Source organism: Mauremys reevesii, linkage group 1 (genome assembly GCF_016161935.1).
Source record: "Mauremys reevesii isolate NIE-2019 linkage group 1, ASM1616193v1, whole genome shotgun sequence".
Classification (NCBI taxonomy): Eukaryota; Metazoa; Chordata; order Testudines; family Geoemydidae; genus Mauremys; species Mauremys reevesii.
The window spans coordinates 223,173,333-223,193,334 of NC_052623.1; the positions used below are offsets into that span (position 1 = coordinate 223,173,333).

General features: G+C 43.8%; 1 protein-coding gene across 1 annotated transcript; it reads left to right on the forward strand.

Annotated features, from left to right (window-relative positions):
• The first annotated feature begins 206 nt into the window (after window positions 1–206).
• On the forward strand, window positions 207–16,993 carry LOC120371673 (antigen WC1.1-like). The gene is made up of 5 exons (XM_039487746.1): window positions 207–514; window positions 9,423–9,737; window positions 10,177–10,488; window positions 15,292–15,387; window positions 16,959–16,993. The coding sequence occupies exons 1-5, from the start codon at window positions 304–306 to the stop codon at window positions 16,991–16,993; spliced, it is 969 nt and encodes a 322-aa protein (XP_039343680.1). The 5' UTR covers window positions 207–303.
• The last annotated feature ends 3,009 nt before the right edge of the window (window positions 16,994–20,002 follow it).

A 20,002-nucleotide genomic window follows, 5' to 3' on the forward strand; every position in this document is an offset into this window, starting at 1 on the left:
CACCCTACACTTAGACATTAAAAAAGAAGACTACCTTCTGCAGAGGTTACTCCTTTTAACCCTGTGATACACATCAATCACTGTATTAAAACCCTCTTAGTTAGAAACTTTCCATAATTTCTTGCATACTATGCATTATTTCTAATGTATAACAGGGAGTGTTATTCAATGAATTGCCTATCTCTCCTGATCCCAGGTCGTTCAGAATCACTCAGACTGCTGAATGGAGAGAGCCGGTGCGACGGGAGAGTTGAGATTTCCCTCCATGGTGCGTGGGGCAGAGTGCTGGATGACCAGTGGGACATGAATGATGCCAACGTGGTGTGCAGGCAGCTCGAGTGCGGAGTCGCTGAGAAAGCTTATAACCCCCCTAAGACCGAGCAAGGAACAGGCCCCGTGGGGCTGAGAAGGGTCCAGTGTGCAGGAAATGAGACTAATCTGACGCTCTGCATCATCTCCACATCTGAGACAGAGCAGCCAGGAATTGCTGAGGATGTCGGCGTCGTTTGCTCAGGTGACTTACCATGACATCTTGCAAACATCCTGTCCTTGTTCAATTGGAACACGATCTGTCCTATGACCTGTAAATATCTCACCTTGTTCTGTGATCTCATCAGATCTTGAAAATATGTGGATCTGAGGATCAAACTGTGACCCATTTATTGTAAAAATATAGTATTACGTACAGACAAAAGCATAACCACAGAATAGGTTAATGCACTGCAGCAACCTCGCTGTCTTGAGTTTTTAATCAAAACTTTTTCAGATGTAAAACTGTTTCTCTGTTATGGAAATTTTCACAAACTTTTTTTTATTTTCACTGAACATTGTCACGGTTACAGGGTTAGCTGCATGTCTCTCCCTTTTCTGGTGTCTCTATGTGCACCCACATCAGGCCTTGGTCCGTTTGCCATGGCCTGTCATGGGGTGGAATCTCGAGATTCCTCCTCTGTCAGGCCTGGTCTGGTTACACTACCCTGTGCAAACCAACCACTTAGCACCTTGCAGGTCTGACTGGGTTTCAGGCACCAGCATTTCTTCCCCTGGGGAACTTGTGTCCCGTGATAGTGACCTACAGTGTACTCAGAACAAAGCACTTTATTCAGCAGCTGGAACAATGTATTAGTGCAAAAGGGGTTTAAAACAACGAACATCCCATACTTGTGTTACAGCTCATCTAATCTCTGCTTCACTGCACATTAAGTGAGCCGAGCTTTCCTGGGAGTAACAGGAAAAGAACAGAATGAGCCTGTGTTCTTGTCAGAACCAAGGTGCTCATGAGACCCAGCTGGGGCTCAGTTTGTCTGCTCCACTCTGCTCCCCTTTCTCTGTGAAGCTGCTTTTTCTGGAAGTCCCCACCCTCCCTGTGTGTGTCTGGGCTCAATTACCATATTGGTCAGTGGTCTGTGTTACAGGGCCAGGTGAAGTCTTCTTGCTGCTTCAGACTAGTTTTCCAGGTTGGCCAACCAGGAGAACATCCTCATGAGGATTGCTCTGTTGTCCTGCAGTCAGCCCCATCCAGCTTTAATGGCTGGCAGCCATCCGACTTGTGACCATATCCACCTGCATGACAGAGCTGCCTGTTCCCTCCAACACTGTGACACCATCTTAAAAGTCAAATCATAAGTCACAGTTCAGGGTACACAGAACTTTAAGGTCAGAAGGGACCATTATGATCATCTTAGTCTAACCTCCTGCACAATGCATGCCACAGAATCTCACCCACCCACTCCTGTGGCAAACCCCTAACCTATGTCTGAGTTACTAAAGTCCTCAAATCGTGATTTAAAGACCTCAAGGTACAGAGAATCCTCCAGCAAGTGACCCGTGCTCCATGCTGCAGAGGAAGGTGAAAAACCTCCAGGGCCTCTGCCAATCTGCCCTGGAGGAAAATTCCTTCCCGACCCCAAATATGGCAATCAGTTAAACCCTGAGCATGTGGGCAAGACTCACCAGCCAACACCCAGGAAAGAATTCTCTGTAGTAACTTAGATCCCAACCCATCTAACATCCCATCACAGACCATTGGGCATATTTACCTGCTAATAATCAAAGATCAATTAATTGCCAAAATTAGGCTATCCCATCATACCATCCCCTCCATAAACTTATCAAGCTTAGTCTTGAAGCCAGATATGTCTTTTGCCCCCACTACTCCCTTTGGAAGGCTGTTCCAGAACTTCACTTCTCTAATGGTTAAAAACCTTCGTCTAATTTCAAGTCTAAACTTCCTAATGTCCAGTTTATATCCATTTGTTCTTGTGTCCACATTGATACTAAGCTTAAATAATTCCTCTCCCTCCCTGATATTTATCCCTCTGATATATTTATAAAGAGCAATCATATCTCCCCTCAGCCTTCTTTTGGTTAGGCTAAACAAGCCAACCTCTTTCAGTCTACTTCCATAAGACAGGTTTTCCATTCCTCGGATCATCCTAGTAGGTCTTCTCTGTATCTCTTCCAGTATGAATTCATCCTTCTTAAACATGAGAGACCAGAACTGCACACAATATTCCAGATGAGGTCTCACCAGTGCCTTGTATAATGGTACTAACACCTCTACCCTACCCCAACATGCATGAATCAAAGTTTGGGGTACACAGCAGTAACCTCTATCCTGCGCCCACCTTCACCATAAAAACAATCAGGTGTTTTTGTTTTTTTAAATAATGGAAAATTCTTACAATGAAAAATATTGATTTCCATCCAAACATTTGTTGGCCAGAAGAGAGAATTTTCTGAGCAAGTCAGTAAATACAGTGGCTTCTTAATCTTGAACTCTTCAATAATGGGGCATCCAGAATCAAAAAAGAAGAGAGGGGGAGGCAATGTGGCCTATTTCACAGAGCACTGGAACAGGACTCAAGAGACTTGGGGTCTCCTCCCAGCTTTGCCACTCACCTGCTGGTGACCTCTAGCAAGTCATTCACCTCTATGTGCCTCAGTTTCCCCATCTGTAATATGGGGATAATGACACTGACTTCCTTTGTAGAGTGCTTTGAGACCTACCGATGAACTGTGCTATATCAGAATTAAATTCTTCTTATTATTATTATTAAGAGGAAAATGAAGTCATATATAACCATATTTCTCTTGGCAATTAAGTAAAACTTATTGTTATAAAGTGGTATTGTTATGTCCTAATCTTAAGAGTACATACTGTAATTTTGCTTCACTGAAAAGAAAAAGGAATTGAGGATTCTATGATGATATATGTATTGCTATTGATTGTACATCACTATTGTAGCAGATTGCTAAAGACACAAAATACTACTTGTAAAAATTGTTTTAAGTACATAACAAGCAGGAAGCCTGTCAAACAGACTGTGGGGCCACTAGATGACAAAGGTATTAAAGGACCACTCAAGGAAGACAAGGCCATTTTAAGAAGCTAAAGGAATTGTTTGCATCAGCCTTCACTGCAGAATATGTGGGGGAGATCCCCACACCAGAGCTAACCTTTTTGGGAGACAAATCTAAAGTACTGTCAAAACTGGCATGTAATAAGATAATATTTTAGACAAATTGATAAACTAAACAGTAATATGTCACCAGGACCAGATGGTATTCACCCAAGAGTCCTGAAGAAACTCAAATATGAAATTGCAAAACTACTAACTGTAGTAAATATATGGAGAACTGGAAGGGACCCCAAAAGGTCATTGAGTCCAGCCCCCTGCTTTCACTAGCAGGACTAAGTACTGATTTTGCCCCAGATCCCTAATAGGCCCCCTCAAAGATGGAACTTACAACCCTCAGTTTAGCAGGCCAATGCTCAAACCACTGAGTTGGCTCTCCCCCATATGTATGTAATCTATCACTGAAATCACCTTCTGAATCAGATGAGAGGAAGGTAACTAATGTAACACTGATTTTTAAAAAGGGCTCTGGAGGAGATCCTGGTAGTTACAGGCCGATGACCCTACTGTCAGCACCAGGCAAATGGTATAAACTACAGTAAAAAACCAAATTATCAGACCCATAGATAAATGTGATTTGATGGGGAAGAATCAAAACAGCTTTTGTAAAGGGAAGCCTCCCCAGTCTATTAGAATTCTCTGAGGGAGTCAATGAATGTGGACAAGGGTGATCCAGTTGATACAGTGTACTTGGATTTTCAGAAAACCTTTGACAGGGTCGCTCATCAAGGCTCTTAGGGAAGTTAAGCAGCCATGGGGTAGGTAAGAGGGAAGGTCCTCTCATGGCTTAGTAACTGGTTGAAATATTGGAAACAAAGGGTAGGAATAAATGGTCAGTTTTTGCAATGGAGAGACACGAACAATGGCTCCTCCAAGGATCTGTACTGGTAGCTGTGCTGTTCAACGTATTCATAAATGATCTGGAAAAGGGTGTGAACAGTGAAGTGGCAAAGTTTGTAGATGATACAATATTATTCAAGATAGTTAAGTGCAAAGCAAGCTATGAGGGGTTACAGAGGGATCTCACAATACTGCGTGACTGGCCAACAAAATGGCGGGTGAAGTTCAGTGTTAATAAGTGCAAACCAAAGCACATTAGAAAAAATAATCCTACATATATGATGATGGATTCTAAATTAGCTGTTACCACAAAAGAAAGATCTTGGAGTCACTGTGAATAATTCTCTGAAAACTGCTGCTCAATGTTCAGCAATGATCAAAATGGCTAACAGTATATTAGGAACTATTAGGAAAGGGATAGAAAATTAGACAGAAAATATCACAATGCCTCTATGTAAATCTGTGGTCCACCTATACCTTGAATACTGTGTCAAGTTCTTGTCACCCCATCTCAGAAATGATATAGTGGAACTGGAAAAGGTACTGAGAAGGGCAACAAGGATGTTGAAGGGTACAGAATAGCTTCTGTCCAAGGAGAGACTGAAAAGATTAGGGCTGTCTAGCTTAGAAAAGGGTGATGTTATAGAGGTCTATAAAATAATGAACAGTGTGGAGAACGTGAGTAATATAAGAACATAAGAACGGCCCTACTGGGTCACACCAAAGATCCCTCTAGCCCAGTATCTTGTCTTCCGACATTGGCCAATGCCAAGTGCCCCAGAGGGAATGAACAGAACAGGTAATCATCAAGTGACCCATCTCCTGTCGCCCATTCCCAGCTTCTGGCAAACAGAGGCTAGGGACACAATTTCTACTCATCCTGGCTAATAGCCATCAATGGACCTACCCTCCATGAATTTATCTAGTTCTTTTTTTAACCCTGTTATGGTCTTGGCCTTCACAACATCCTTTGGCAAGGAGTTCCACAGGTTGACTATGTGTTGTGTGAAGAAATACTTCCTTTTGTTTTAAACCTGCTGCCTATTTAGTGACCCCTAGTTATTGTGTTATGAGAAGTAGTAAACAACACTTCCTTATCTACTTTCTCTATACCAGTCATGATTTTATGGACCTCAATCATATCTCCCCTTAGCCATCTCTTTTCTTAGCTGAAAAGTCCCAGTCTTATTAATCTCTCTTCATACGGAACCCATTCCATACTCCTAATCATTTTTGTTGCCCTTTTCTGAACCTTTTCCAATTCCAATATATGTTTTTTGAGATGGAGCAACATCATCTGCACACAGTATTCAAAATGTGGGCGAACCATGGATTTATATAGATGGAACATGATATTTTCTGTCCTCTTATCAGGAGGTCAGACTAGATGACCATAATGGTCCCTACTGACCTTAAAGTCTATGATTCTAATTCTAGTAGATTGGTGAGGCATGATTTCCCTTTACTAAAACAATGTTGACTCTCCCTCAACAAATTATGTTCATCTATATGGGACAATATTGTTCTTTATTATAGTTTTAACCAGTTTGCCCAGTATTGAAGTCAGGCTTACAGGCCTGTAATTGCTGGGATCACCTCTGGAGCCCTTTTAAAAAATTGATGTCACATTAGCTACCATCCAGTCATCTGGTACAGAAGCTGATTTAAATGATAGGTTACAGACTACAGTTAGAAGTTCTGCAATTTCACATTTGAGTTCCTTCAGAACTCTTGGGTGAATACCGTCTCGTCCTGGCGACTTATTGCTTTTTAATCCATCAATTTGGTCCAAAATCTCCTCTTATGATACCTCAATCTGGGACAATTTCTTAGATCTGTCACCTCAAAAGAATGGCTCAGGTTTGGGAATCTCCCTCACATCCTCAGCCATGAAGACCGATGCAAAGAATTCATTTAGTTTCTCCGCAATGGCCTTATAGTCCTTGAGTGCTCCTTTAGCATCTTGATCATCCAGTGGCCCCACCGGTTGTTTAGCAGGCTTCCTGCTTCTGATGTACTTAAAAAAATTTGCTATTACTTTTTGAGTCCTTAGCTAACTGCTTCTCAAATTCTTTTTTGGCCTTCATAGTTGTATTTTTACACTTCATTTGCCAGTGTTCATGCTCCTTTCTATTTTCCTCACTAGGATTTAACTTCCATTTTTTAAAGGATGCCTTTTTGCCTCTCGCTGCTTCTTTTACTTTGTTGTTTAGCCACGGTGGCTCTTTTTTGGTTCTCTTACTATGTTTTTTAATTTGAGGTATATATTTAAGTTGAACCTCTATTATGGTGTCTTTAAAAAGTTTCCATGCAGCTTGCAGAGATTTCACTTTTGGCATTGTACTTTTCAATTTCTGTTTAACTAACCCCTTCATTTTGTGTAGTTCCCCTTTCTGAAATTAAATGCTACAGTGTTGGGCTGCTGTGGTGTTTTTCCTGCCACAGGGATATTAAATTTAATTATATTATAGTCACTATTACCAAGTGGTCCAGATATATTCACCTCTTGGACCAGATCCTGTGCTCCACTTAGGACTAAATCAAGAATTGCCTCTCCTCTGGTGGGTTCCAGGACCAGCTGTTCCAAGAAGCAGTCATTTAAGATGTCAAGAAACTTGATCTCTCTATCCCTTCCAGAGGTGACATGTACCCAGTAAATATGGGGATAATTGAAATCCCCCATTTTTTTATTGAGTTTTTTTATTTTAATAGCCTCTCTAATCTCCCTCAGCATTTCACAGTCACTATCACCATCCTGGTCAGGTGGTCAGTAATATATCCCTACTGCTATATTCTTATTATTAGAGCACGGAATTTCTATCCATAGAGATTCTATGGTACAGTTTGATTCATTTACTATTTTTACTTCATTTGATTCTACACTTTTTCCACATATAATGCCACTCCCCCACCAGCATGACCTGTTCTGTCCTTCGATATATTTTGTACCCTGGTATTCCTGTATCCCATTGATTATCCTCATTCCACCAAGTTTCTGTGATGCTTATTATATCAATATCCTCATTTAATATGAGGCACTCTAGTTCACCTATTTTATTATTTAGACTTCTAGCACTGGGATATAAGCACTTTAAAAACTTGTTTCCTTTTAGCTGTCTGCCATTACATGATGTAACTGAATGGGGCTCTTTTTTATTTGACTGTTTCTGATCAGACCTTGCCTGTATTTTATCATTTTCCATCCTCTTGTCCTCACTAGGACATAGAGATTCTCCCCTAATAGTTCCTCCCCTAAGGAATGTCCGAACCACGTGCTCCTCCACACCTGTCGGCTGAGAAGTGTTATTTACCCATTTGCACAATACCAAACCCAGGTGTCACCTGATGAAATTGATAGGCAGCAGGTTTAATACAAACAAGAGGCAGAACTCTTTCACACAATGCACAGCCTACCCATGGGATGTTGTGATGGACAAAAGTATAAATAGGTTCACACAGACCTGGATAAATTCCTGGAGGATCGGTCCATCAACGGTTATTAGCTAAGGTGGTCAGGGACAAAACCCCATGCTCAGAGCAACTCTAAGCCTCTGACTGCCAGAAGCCAAGAGTGGAGGACGGGGTGACTCCATAATTGCCCTCTTATGTACATTCCGCCTGAAGCTCTGGCAAAGGCCAGTTTTGGAGACAGGATTCTGGTCTGACCCAGGCTGGCAGCTCTTGTGTTCTTATGATTCTTTTCTGGGGAGGGTTTAAATAAACAATGGCCTTCTTCAAATAACAGTTTTTTTAAATAAACATCTATATCATGCAATGTACTATGGCTGCACTGAAATCATTGTTCATGCCCATTCCAGTTGCAGGGTAACTACTGCACAGTAAGGGCCCATTATGGCAGGGAGAGTGTAAGTGAGCAGGACTCACCCCAGCAGCACCTCCTGCTGGTCTTCTCAGGAATTAGCTCATCCTGCCATTGGAGCATCCTTTGCAGGATGGTGTCCCACTGCTGCTGGCCCCGTGTCCCTCCCGGACCCCAGTGCCCTTTTATCTGGGGTGCTGCCCCCTGGTAATACCCCCACACTCTGCCTCTAGGTCTCCCCTCTGTGGGGAACCCCCAACCCTCTAATCCCCACCTCATCTCAGTCTTGGCTACTGCCAATCACCACTTAGCCCCTGTTCACTGAGGCAGACTGTAATGTATCAGCCACTCATCACAGGCAAGGGGGGTCTGGACCTGCTGCCTCTGCCTTGCCTACTACGTGGGCTGCCTCCTGCAACTCAAGTGCCCCATTGACTTACCCTAGGCCTACACCCTGAGGCTTTCCTAGGCCAGAGCTCCCCAGCTCCCTTGGCCTTTCCCAGACATACTCCAATCTAGGCACTAGGTTAAGCTCCCTGCAGCCAGGCCCTTCTCCCTCTGAATGCAGAGAGGCCTCTGGCTCACAGCCTTTTTATACAGGCCAGCTGAGGCCAGATTGGGGCATGGGCCCAGCTGCAGCCGTTTCCCCACTCAGCCTAGTTTTTAGAGCTGCAGCCCTCTCCAGGGCTGCTCTTACCACTGCAGCCCTCTTTCAGGGCTGATTTCAATCCCTTCAGGGCATGAGTGGGTATCCACTCTGCTACAGAGAGCTTTGCTGTTGACTTCAGCAGCATTAGAATAGAGCTCTAAGTATCTGAGACTTTACTGTAGGTACAAGTATCCACCTGCCTTTCTTCCTTTATTTGGAAAATAAATGGGTCCTAACAAGTCTGATTTTCTCCAAGCTTCTGGAACCTCCCAACTCTGTAACAATGTAAAAGGAAATTGGAATTTTGGGTAAATTTGTTAATCTGAAATTTCCTGAACATCCTTAAAATGCTTATTGAAGAGCTGTTTGAAAATGTTCATGTTTTCCAAGTAGGATCTGATTCTACAAAGCTTTAGCTTGACTAACAGTTCTTGCTTTCAAGAGCTATTCCATAAGGATGACTCAGATGACTAAGGGTTCGGGGTTAGGTCCTGTCCCCTTAAATGCTTTTATCAGAAGTTTCTTCACAAAGTCTTCAGCATTTCCTAATTTTACTGACTTATTCTCTTTATGTTTCTTGTTAAAGACACACATTTTTCAGTATCTCAGCCACTGTAGCATCATCATTGATTTGCATGGAAGCTGTTTAGTTATCATTATATTGCACATTAACAGCTGGGATCTATCCCTGCAGGGAGCAGGAGGATCAGACTGGTGAATGGGGCAGGTCGCTGTGCCGGAAGAGTGGAGATTTATTACAATGGCAGCTGGGGGACAGTCTGTGATGATTCCTGGGATGTGTCAGACTCCAATGTCATTTGCAAGCAACTGGGATGTGGACCCGCCATCAATGCAACTGTCTCTGCTCATTATGGGCAAGGATCTGGGCAGATCTGGCTGGATGATGTGAACTGCTCTGGGAACGAATCCAATCTCTGGGACTGTCCTTCCAGGGGCTGGGGCCAGCACAACTGCAGACACAAAGAGGATGCCGGAGTTCTCTGCTCAGGTCTGTTCTCTGAATTCTCCCATGGGTCTGATAATCAGGGGAATTCATGAACTATATGGGTGTCTGAGGAGTGAGCTGAGGATGTCAGAAAGTTTATCTCCTTTTTCCTTTCTCTATCTCTCTCTCCCCGCTACCTATCCACTTGCAGTGGTCACCATTAAAAAGTCAGCATTGCCAACAGTTAATACCAAGGGCTACTGCAAATGTCAAATTAATTTCTGAATTTTAGGTACCACTGTTTGCAACTGTTGGTAAATGGTGTCTTTTAAATAATAATTTCATTGCTCATGGGCCTGTCACTGGTCTCTAGAAGAATGTCTCTGATTCTTCTGTAGAAGAATAGGCAGGGTTGTTAGTGATCTCTGGGATTTCAGCCTTTAAAGCCCAGTGAGTTTCAGAATCAGAAAACTTCACATCCAACTTGTGCATTTCCTCCTAGAATTCACGGATCTGAGACTGGTGAATGGCAGAGACTGTGCTGGGCGACTGGAGGTTTTCTACAGTGGGACTTGGGGCAGTGTTTGCAACAGTCCTATGGATGCCATCACCGTGGCACTTATATGCAAACACTTGGACTGTGGAGACAGAGGAACACTTTTGAAAGAGTTTACACATGGAAGCGGCTCTGGCCCCACCTGGGTGGATGGTGTTCGGTGCGATAAGCAGCACAGCTCCCTTTGGCAATGCCCGTCAGACCCTTGGAAACAACAATCGTGTAGCAGAGGAGAAGAAACCCATATTGCTTGTGAAGGTAAATAGCAAACATATATATATATGTGTGTATATACACACACACACACTCAACAGTCAGGTCTAGCTCACTGAAAGATTTTGATATAATTATTATATTTTGTTACTTTTCACTTTGATAAAAAGATCTAGTGAAAAGTAACAAAATATAACAATTACATCAATCTATAGCTATAGGTATATAACATTCTCAGCAATGGTACACACTTCTTTTCGGTATCTGAGGTTCTAGAAATAGTAATGTCCCCTGTTAACAACAAACATGGAAATCGCTATTACAAAGACATACATTTCACCACAACCACAATTAGGGCCTAATCCAACACCCAGTGAAGTCATGGAATCACAGATTTTAAGGGCTGAAGAGACTGTTAGGATCTTCTAATCTGACCTGCATATCACAGGCCATAAAATATCAGCCAGTAATTCCTGCATCAAGCCAGTACATTTAGTGGAGCTAGAGCAGATCTGTTAGAAATAAGTCAAGTCTTGATTTAATGACTTTGTATCAAGGAGACTCCCCATATCCCTTGGTAAATTGTTTCAATGGTTAATTAGCATGAACAAATTCTAAGCCCTTTGCAATCCTTGTTACTGGGATCAGAATCTTGGTCTCTCAAGTCTCACTCACACAGCAGCAGAGCCTTTCAGGAGAGCATTATTACCCTCATTTTACAGACAGGGAATGGAGCCACAGAGAGATGAAGTGTCCCAAGGTCCCCCATGGTGCCTTAATAAGCATTCGCTCAGGCCTCTGGTAAGAGCCAGGAAGTGTTACCCATTAAAGAACATGATTAGTGTGCCTTTCTGGTTATACATCTTCCAAGGAATAACAATCACAGGTAGATCTGTGTCTCAAGTATTATTTATATTATGGTAACACCTAACATCCCCAAAGGCCTCATTGCCTCATTGTCAAAACACAAATCGAGAGAGGCCCTGCCATACAGAGTTTACAGTCGAGATAGACCAGACGAGTGGGAGGGGAAACAGATGACAGAGAGGAGAAGGAACTTGCCCAAGTCACACAGCAGATCTGTTACAGAAACAAAAATAGAACCCCAGTCTTTTAAGTCCGAATGCAGCACCATAACCACTGGACAACACTGCCTTTCTGTGTGGGGAAGTTCAGACCTGCAGGTCCTATACAGCCCCCTCTCTATATTACTTTCCCTCTTTTGTTGTTTCCTGCAGTAATGAGGGTGAGTTTAAGTTCTGGTGTCTGTTTCCATTGCAATCTCTGGGTAGAGGGGTCAGGGCCGTTGTCACAGGGAGAGCTAGAAGAGAATCAGATACTGTCTTGCCAGTTACATAAAGAGACACACCCGCCAGCAGGGAGCTCCTTAAAGACTGCAAAATCCAGAGTATCAACTGAGTAGCTAATTAATTATTCAATAACCCAGATTTTGGCTTTCAGCCAACTTATAAAACACTGGTATTAGTGATGTGAAATACTGTTAAACCCTACTAGAACCTGCATTGCACACACAGGCATGACTGTGGAGGGTCCGCCGGAGCCGCCTGCCGCCCTGCCGGCAAAATGCCACCCCAAGCGCGCTGGAGTCTGGAGCCGGCCCTGTTAGTAGCGCCCTCATCACTGCACAGAGCAAAAGGGACTTGGGCCCTAAATCACTAACAAACAGGCCCTTTGCTGTGTGAGGGAGTTTGTGGAGGTGACAGCTGGAGACAACCAGGGACTCTCAGAGGTGAGGTTCCCCCCGGGAATAAACACGTCACTTCCCCCTCGCTCCAGGCTCCAACTCTCCTCCCTTTCCCTTTGCAGGTGTGACACGGACAACAGATTCACCAAATACCCCAGGTAAACCATCCCCCTTCTCCATCAAGGGTTAAATTCCCCTGGTGCTGGGTCACAGAGGAGGAACTGCAAGCTGCAGCCTGAGGGAAAGGAGCTCCTTTCCATGGCTTGTGACATCTGAGGGCAAAGGATTCCTGTCTGCCGTCTCCATGACAGAGCAGGGCCAATGATTTAAAGAGCAGCCTGTGAGCTGCCCCCATGGTTCACAGACTGTGTCCCCGCCCATTACCTTGTTGTCCTGGGCCGTGCAATGAGTGACTGGGGAGCTCCATGCTCCCCCCTCCCCATGACCCTCACAGGATAATCTCTCTCTGTTGCTTGTTCATTTCCATCCAGCTCCCCCTCGCCGTCCTCTGTCCTCTGACAGTGGGAGAGTCACGGTGCCCGTGGTCGTCTGCATTATCCTGGGGGCCCTGCTCTGCCTGGTCTTAATCATCCTGGGGGTGCAGGTGCGAAGTTCCAGGGCACAGCGCAGAGGTGGGTGCTGATTGGTGACACTGTGTGAAATGCCTCTGCAATAGAAGGAGGCTGCAGGGTGTCAGGGTGAGGGATGATACCAGGCTGGGTGGGGTGGCCATGGATGCCTGTTAACTTCTCTCTCATTTAATATTTCATTAACTGTCTGGCAGTGGAACAGCCCAGCCATGGAATTTGGAGATGATACTAGCTAGGGAGCATCACAGTTTAAGGGAAACTGCACCTGTATCCCCCTCGCTCCCTCCCTGTGGTGCACTCCAGGAGAGCCAAATCACACCTCAGGCTCCAGGCATCACCTGTCTCTGGGTAGAACCTCCCTGTCCCATCTCCTGCTGACCAGGATCTAAAGGCTGCACAGCACCCTGCCTTCCACGGTGATATCTCCATAAGTCAGGCTGCTTAAAGGCCAGCCCCCATGCTGTGTTATCTCTCTGTGTGCTATGAGCAGTGTATTGCCAGCAGTTACAAATTACCTCCCAACTCTTTCTCAGCTCACTTCACCTTATTAGTAGGATAAAAGCTTCACAGAGAAAACACACACAAAATACAAAATTCGTCCACACTTACTAAACATACCAGAAATCACCCATTTTCCTCATGGGCAGCCTGGTTGGTACAGCAATGTCCCTTCAAATATTCAGCATTGGCCTTCCTGTGTGCAGAAGATCCTGTTCATTTCCTGAATCGAAAACGAAGGCCCTGAGTTTGTTTAAACTCAGCCTTTTCTACCAAAAATCTTTCTTTGTCTCCTGGTATCTGGTAACCCAGTTTGTACCAGTCCATGCACATCACCCCAAGGCCTGGTACCTCTCTGGATTGTTTACGATCTCAGTGTTTCACCTCAATAATCCTCCATTGTTTTTTCTTCCTGAAGGACCTGTGGTAACACTCAGCCATGGCATAAAACACAATCATGCCTAAACCATTCACAGATTTCATACAATGGTTCCCAAAGATACTGTGTGGGGCTGCAATATCTGTCACAGGAGGGGTTCTCAATATCAGTGAGGAGAGACAACATGGAAAGGGACCTACATGGACTGGAAAAGTTGTCAGACAAAAAAAGGGTACAAAAATAGAGCTGGAAAAATAGTTCTGTAGAGAGAAATCCAGTGGAAAGCAGAATCTTAGGAAGGAGAAATGCTGGAAAGGAGCATTTTACTGTATTATACTCATAAGTGGCACTTATAGAGGATTTTACATCTATAAAACACTGTACAAATATTAGTTCCCAGCACCCTGGGAGGCAGCTAGAGAACAGGATTGCCATTAACATACACATAACAGTCACAGTTTAGCATTAGGGCAATGTCTGTAATGTTAGAGAAGAATGAGCAAGCTGACCCAGAGGCGGATTGAGTAGCCGGTCTTCTTTATTGCAGAACTTGTTCCCCTTGACCCAGTTGTTGAGTAAGCACTGGATTAGTTACCGCTCACGCTATTTATTTAAGTTAGTATGTAAATGCCTACATCTGCTACAACAATCCAAAACCCCTTATTAAGTAACAGAAACACCCATACTATGATTATACCCCCCTCCCTCCGATTGACTGATTACAGCATTATGCATATTATACACACATTTTTACCTTGAACATACATTTCTTTGCAGTAATTTGTTGTCACAAGTTCCCTTAATCAGCAGTTCTCAGGGAAGGGAGGAAGGGGCCATGACCCAGAGCTCATTTCTGTAGCTGGGAAAGGAAGGGAGGGGGAACAGTCTCTGTGATGGTACAGAGAAGAATCTTTATTAGACACCTAGCTGATGTGTCTTTTCCACATGCTTAGGGTCAAACCGATCACCAGATTTGGGGTCAGGAAAGAATTTTTTGCAGGTCAGGTTGGCAAAAAAGGAAGCTTGGGGGATTTTCATCTTCCTCTGAAGCATAGATCAGGAATCGCCTTCCAGGATCATCTGACCTCTCTCACCTAATCAATTCCCTTCCATTGCATGGACACTGGGCATTAGTGGTACCTCAGTCCCTCCTGTACTCTGCCTGTGACACACACAGTTTGTTATCCTGAGGACTGAAATGCTTTAGTCTAACTAAGACTTTGGGCTCAAACATGGGTGTATCTGGGTGAAATATATACAGGGGTTCAGACTAGATGGTCTAATGGTCCCTTCTGGTCTTAAACTGTACAGAAAAAAAATACTATCACCATTTTGCAGATAGGTGTAAACACCAGCATGGAGGATGAATTATTTAAGATGCTCCAAAGGGCAATAACCAGGAATAATGGGATAAGATTAAAGAAGAAACATTTTGTCTGAATGTGAAGAAACTTCCTGACAGTGAGCTAGCCTTTGGAGCCATCCTCAAAGAGATTTGTGGAAAGGGATGTTGTCCCCATCACCTGGCACATTTAAATCGAGCCTGGAGAGAGCAGTGGGAATGGGCTGTAGGGACCAGTCCTGCACTGGGCCCATGGGGAGGGGCTGGATGATCCTACAGGGTTTCCCATCTCTGGTTTCTATGACCCTGTGCAAAACCTGCCCTTTCTTTTCAGGCTCCAGAAGACCCTTGGATCCCTTCTCTGAGGCTGTGTACGAGGAGATTGACTATAACCTGATGAGAGAGAAGCAGGAGATGTTCAGTCGCTCAGGTCTGTGTGTCTCAATCTTAATGGGGAGCAAATATGAAAATCACATTCCATTCTGAGGTCCTGACCCAGAGCTAAATCACTGCAGCTTCACCCCCATGTGAGGTTGTGATTGGAGCTGGGTGAAAGTTTTAATTAAAACAATGTAGGTGAATGTTATGTATGCAAAGGAGAACATTTTTACGTAGGGGAATTCACTCACTAGGGGTGCTGCTGTTAGTTCCGGCCAGTTGTTGTCTAGAAGAAAAGGACTTTGCTTGGCGTTCAGTGAAGTTTCCTTTTTGCTAGTGGCCAGTTTCATCTGTAGATTTCCTTTTCCTGATACACAAAATATAAGAGTTCATTGTTGCTGCTGACTGTGAGAGATTACACATGTTCCTCACCACACAAATACAACCCCTAACTTTTCTGACCACGAGCATGGCATTCTATTGGAGATTAAACACAAGCAGCGGGATTCTAGAACCACCACAGTAGAAAATTGTGATTTCAGAAATGAATGGCAAGTATTCCAGTTCGAAGGGGCCACCTTGGCATCTGAACCAATGTTGTTCGCCTTTGACTTTAAATGACTATGCTGGGACACATTGAAAACTTTAACATAAGTCACCCTGAATCATGGCATTCTTATTCAGAAAGACTTTCTTATTATCTTGAAGCAAATAAGATCAGTGACTGCTAACCAAAACAGGCTGTTCTCTTGACAGTCTGTGGGTCCAAGATATTTGACATTCATTATAAGATCACTCATTGCACCGTCTTTGCCCAAGACCAAGACATACGACAAAATCATAGCTTTGCTGAAGGCACATTTCTCACCTCTGCCATCTGTCACTGTTTGGAGATTTCAATTTCATAAACAAAATCATTGAGCTGACGAGGGCATCGCCACCTATATTGCCAAGCTGCATTGCATTGTCAAACATTGTAACTTTGCTAAAGTTCTCACCGACATGCTGCGAGATCGCCTTGACTGTGGAGTTCAGGAGAAAGCACTTCAATGCCATCCCCTTGCGGAGCCAAATTTGACTTTCATCGTCTCTCAGGCCACCGAAACAGCATCATTGCACACTGAGGAAATTTGTGTGATGGTAACCAACATGAATGTTGTACTTCACCATCAGAAAGATCATTGTAGTCGACAAACTCAGTGGAACAATGGGAACTCAATCACATTAATGTCATTGGACAAGATTAATCACTTACATATCTGTCCAGGCTAAGGGAGACAGCATCAACACTCTGCTTGGAAATTCAAAGGCACGAAGCACCATTTCTGCAAAAAGAAAGGTCACGTCAAGAGAGTCTGCCAATCAAAGGTTAAAAGCATGAAACAAAAGGACAATGACCAGTATTCTCATCCTCACGCATCAAACATACTTGATGCTTCCTTCAACAATGATATCAAGAAGCTTTATTACATTTAGAGCCATCCACAACAAAGAATCTTGAGGTTCTGAAACATTTGCAACAGTGCTTATCAATTACCATGAGTACAAAATGGAAGTCAACTCTGGTTCTGCAGTGTCAATGAAGACACATTCTGTCAGTTTTTCTTGCATTGTCCTCCCAAGCTGTCAAATCCATTGTGCAGCCTTCAGGACAATAATGGACAAAATGTTGACCTAATCGGAAGCTGTAATGTGAATATTTTCTATGGCTCTTTCAATTGCCTCTCATCATCACAGAATGTCAACATAAAAGTATCTTAGACAGGAACTGGTTCACACAGCTGGGAATCAACATGCAGGGCATCTATGCCATCAACAAAGAGTAAATAAGAAAGATCACTGATGAATTCTCTCAAGTGTTTTCTGAAGAATTGGGAGCTTACAAGGGACCTCCAGAGTTGTTTCACCTGGATCCGACAGTTGTGCCAATTCACATGAAGGTTGGGAATGTAGCATTTGCCCCATGTCCAAAGACTGACATAGAATGAGAATGTCTCATTGCAGAGGGAATCTTTGAAACAGCTACAGATATGAAATGGGCTACACCAAGTATCCATACTCAAGCCAAATGACAAGGTGAGAATTTGTGGAGATTATAAGTGCACTTTGAACAAGGCACTTAAACAGCACCCTTACCCAGAGCCTGCTGTTAACCAACTGCTCCCTGTTCTTGCTGGAAGAAAAGTCTTCACAAAACTCAATCTTGCCCACAAAGGTAAGAAGTGATTGTTGACAAAGATGCGGCAGATGCAGAGACAATGATCCCTCATCAAAAATTTTGAGTCACGGGTCTCCAGTTTGGGATTTCCATTGCACTGGGAATTTTCCAATGGTTCATGGGAACTCTACTTTCCAGAATTCCAGGTGCTATAAGTATATTTTGACGACATCCTGATTATGGTATCAACCAAGGCTGAGCTTGCCAAGCAACTTTGAGAAGTCTTGTGCTGATTTGCAAAGTCAAGTATTTGAATCAAGAAGGAAAAATGTGAATTTGGAGCTACAACTGTCACCTTCTTGGGCTATCGATGCATCTGGTATCCACCCAACAGAAAACAAGGTTCGTCCATGATCTAAAATCCAAACAGGAACTTCAAAATTTTCTAGGGTTGCGTAACGTCTGTTACCAAGGGGTTTCAGAACCCACAGCAGTGGTAACTTAACTTTTTCACTGCAGGCAATGTCAGGAATAACTCAATGGGAACAGAGTGCTTCAGCTGATGAAAATTAATACAAGCATGCTCTTATTTACAACTACAGTTTATTCAATTTAAGCATAAGAAATAGAAATAGAACATCCCAAACATTTACCTAACTTCTGAGCAGGTATTGAGTAATTGACAGCTGGTCTTCAGTGACCAGTTGCTTACCTGCTGAAGAGAAAAGGTGTCAGGAAAAATGTCTCTCTTAGGACACTGTGATGGGGTGGATTAGGCCCAAAGGCCTCCTGCTGGAGACTTCAGGGTTCTGCCACAACTATTGAAGGGAAGGAGCAGTGGAGTGGTCCTCCAAGCAGGCTAGAGTGGCTGCAGGGGAAGCAGCCAATCAGGGCTTAAGAGGTCTATATAAAAGGAAGTACAGAGCAGAGCAGTAGTTAGTTGCTTCTTGGAGCAGAAGAAAGGACTGCAGTCCTAGCTGTCTGGAAGACCAGCAGTGCTATGGATGGTTTTTTAACAGGGACTGGGGGAGCACTGAGGGAGCTCCTGGCTGGTTGCTAGGACTGAGTAGGGATTGAGCCTGGGGAGGGCTGCAGGAAGATAGTGTCTCCAGGGAGGAAGCCTTGGGGATAAAGCCCCATACCAGGTCTGGACTACTTAAAGACCAAAGCCCAGAGAGGACTAGAGAGAGAAACCAGCAGAGGGGTACTGAGATAGACTGGACCATATACCTGAAAGGGGATTATGCTGGTTAACAGGCAGACAGTGTGACTCGGCCAGAGCACTGTGTCACTGACAAACCCACCTGAGAACCATTGAAAGGGGTCACCAGAACTAAAGAACACAGACATGCTCAACCAGAAGGGGGCACCCATGAGAGGTGGGTACCAAGCCCATTATAGACATCTTCAGAGAACTGCTCCAAAGTACATTCTATAGCTGGTCTTCTTTATAACTAACTTTTACAAAATACATAGCTCATAGTGACCCCTACTGAGTCATCTCTTTCTCCTAACATCAATAAACTATCAACAAACCATCCTAACAATCTTAATCATAAGATTCTATATCAAAGGTGCCCAGATTCAAGGTTTTCTTCCACTTATTTGCTTTCAGTCTCAGTTGTTGACTTTTTCTCTCCCCTCCTCCCATTCTGATTAGCAGAACCTACTGGTATACAACTAGCATTTGACCTTGCCTTCAGAAGCCTGCTTATTCAAATTAACCCTTAACTATGTGGTTGTTCTATTTTATTAAGTCATAGTGGCTGAATGCACATGATATGGTTGCAATTAGCTTACCTAGGTTACCTAGGGAGGTAGTGGAATCTCCTTCCTTAGAGGTTTTTAAGGTCAGGCTTGACAAAGCCCTGGCTGGGATGGTTTAGTTGAGTTTGGTCCTGCTTTGAGCAGGGGGTTGGACTAGATGACCTCCTGATAACGGAACTGCTTTTACCTCTGACGAGTCCCAGGACTTCACCAAAAGCAACCTCATTCGAACTTTCACCATTGCCCCATGCTATCGCCAAGCAAATGATCCGACTGAACAGATGGTGCAGACAACCAAAGATGCTATAATGAGGCTCATCAAGGGAGACTGGCCAACAAGTCTTGCCAGATTCCTCATTAAACAACATGTCACTCCATGCCCAAGTACCAGAGTTAGCCCAGCCGAGCTACTCATGGGACAATGTTTTAAGACATGGGTTCACCATCTCAACCATGACCTATCTGAGGGATTGGAACACAAGCAGGATCATGCTCTGGATTCCTCTTTATCATCTACCCTGTGGTTCCTTCACACGACAAGAAAGTGAATTTGTAGAAGTTATGGAGGTAGCTTCCTTCAGCAGTTATTGAGGTCACTGGTTCCATCTCATATAAGGCCCAGATTGCCAATGGACAAGTTTGGCATCACCGCATGAAGATGAGCAGCTTTTCATCTGGTCAAAGAAACATTACTCCAGAGAAGCCATCAAATGTGTCTCCTCTAGAGCCAACCATCGATTCT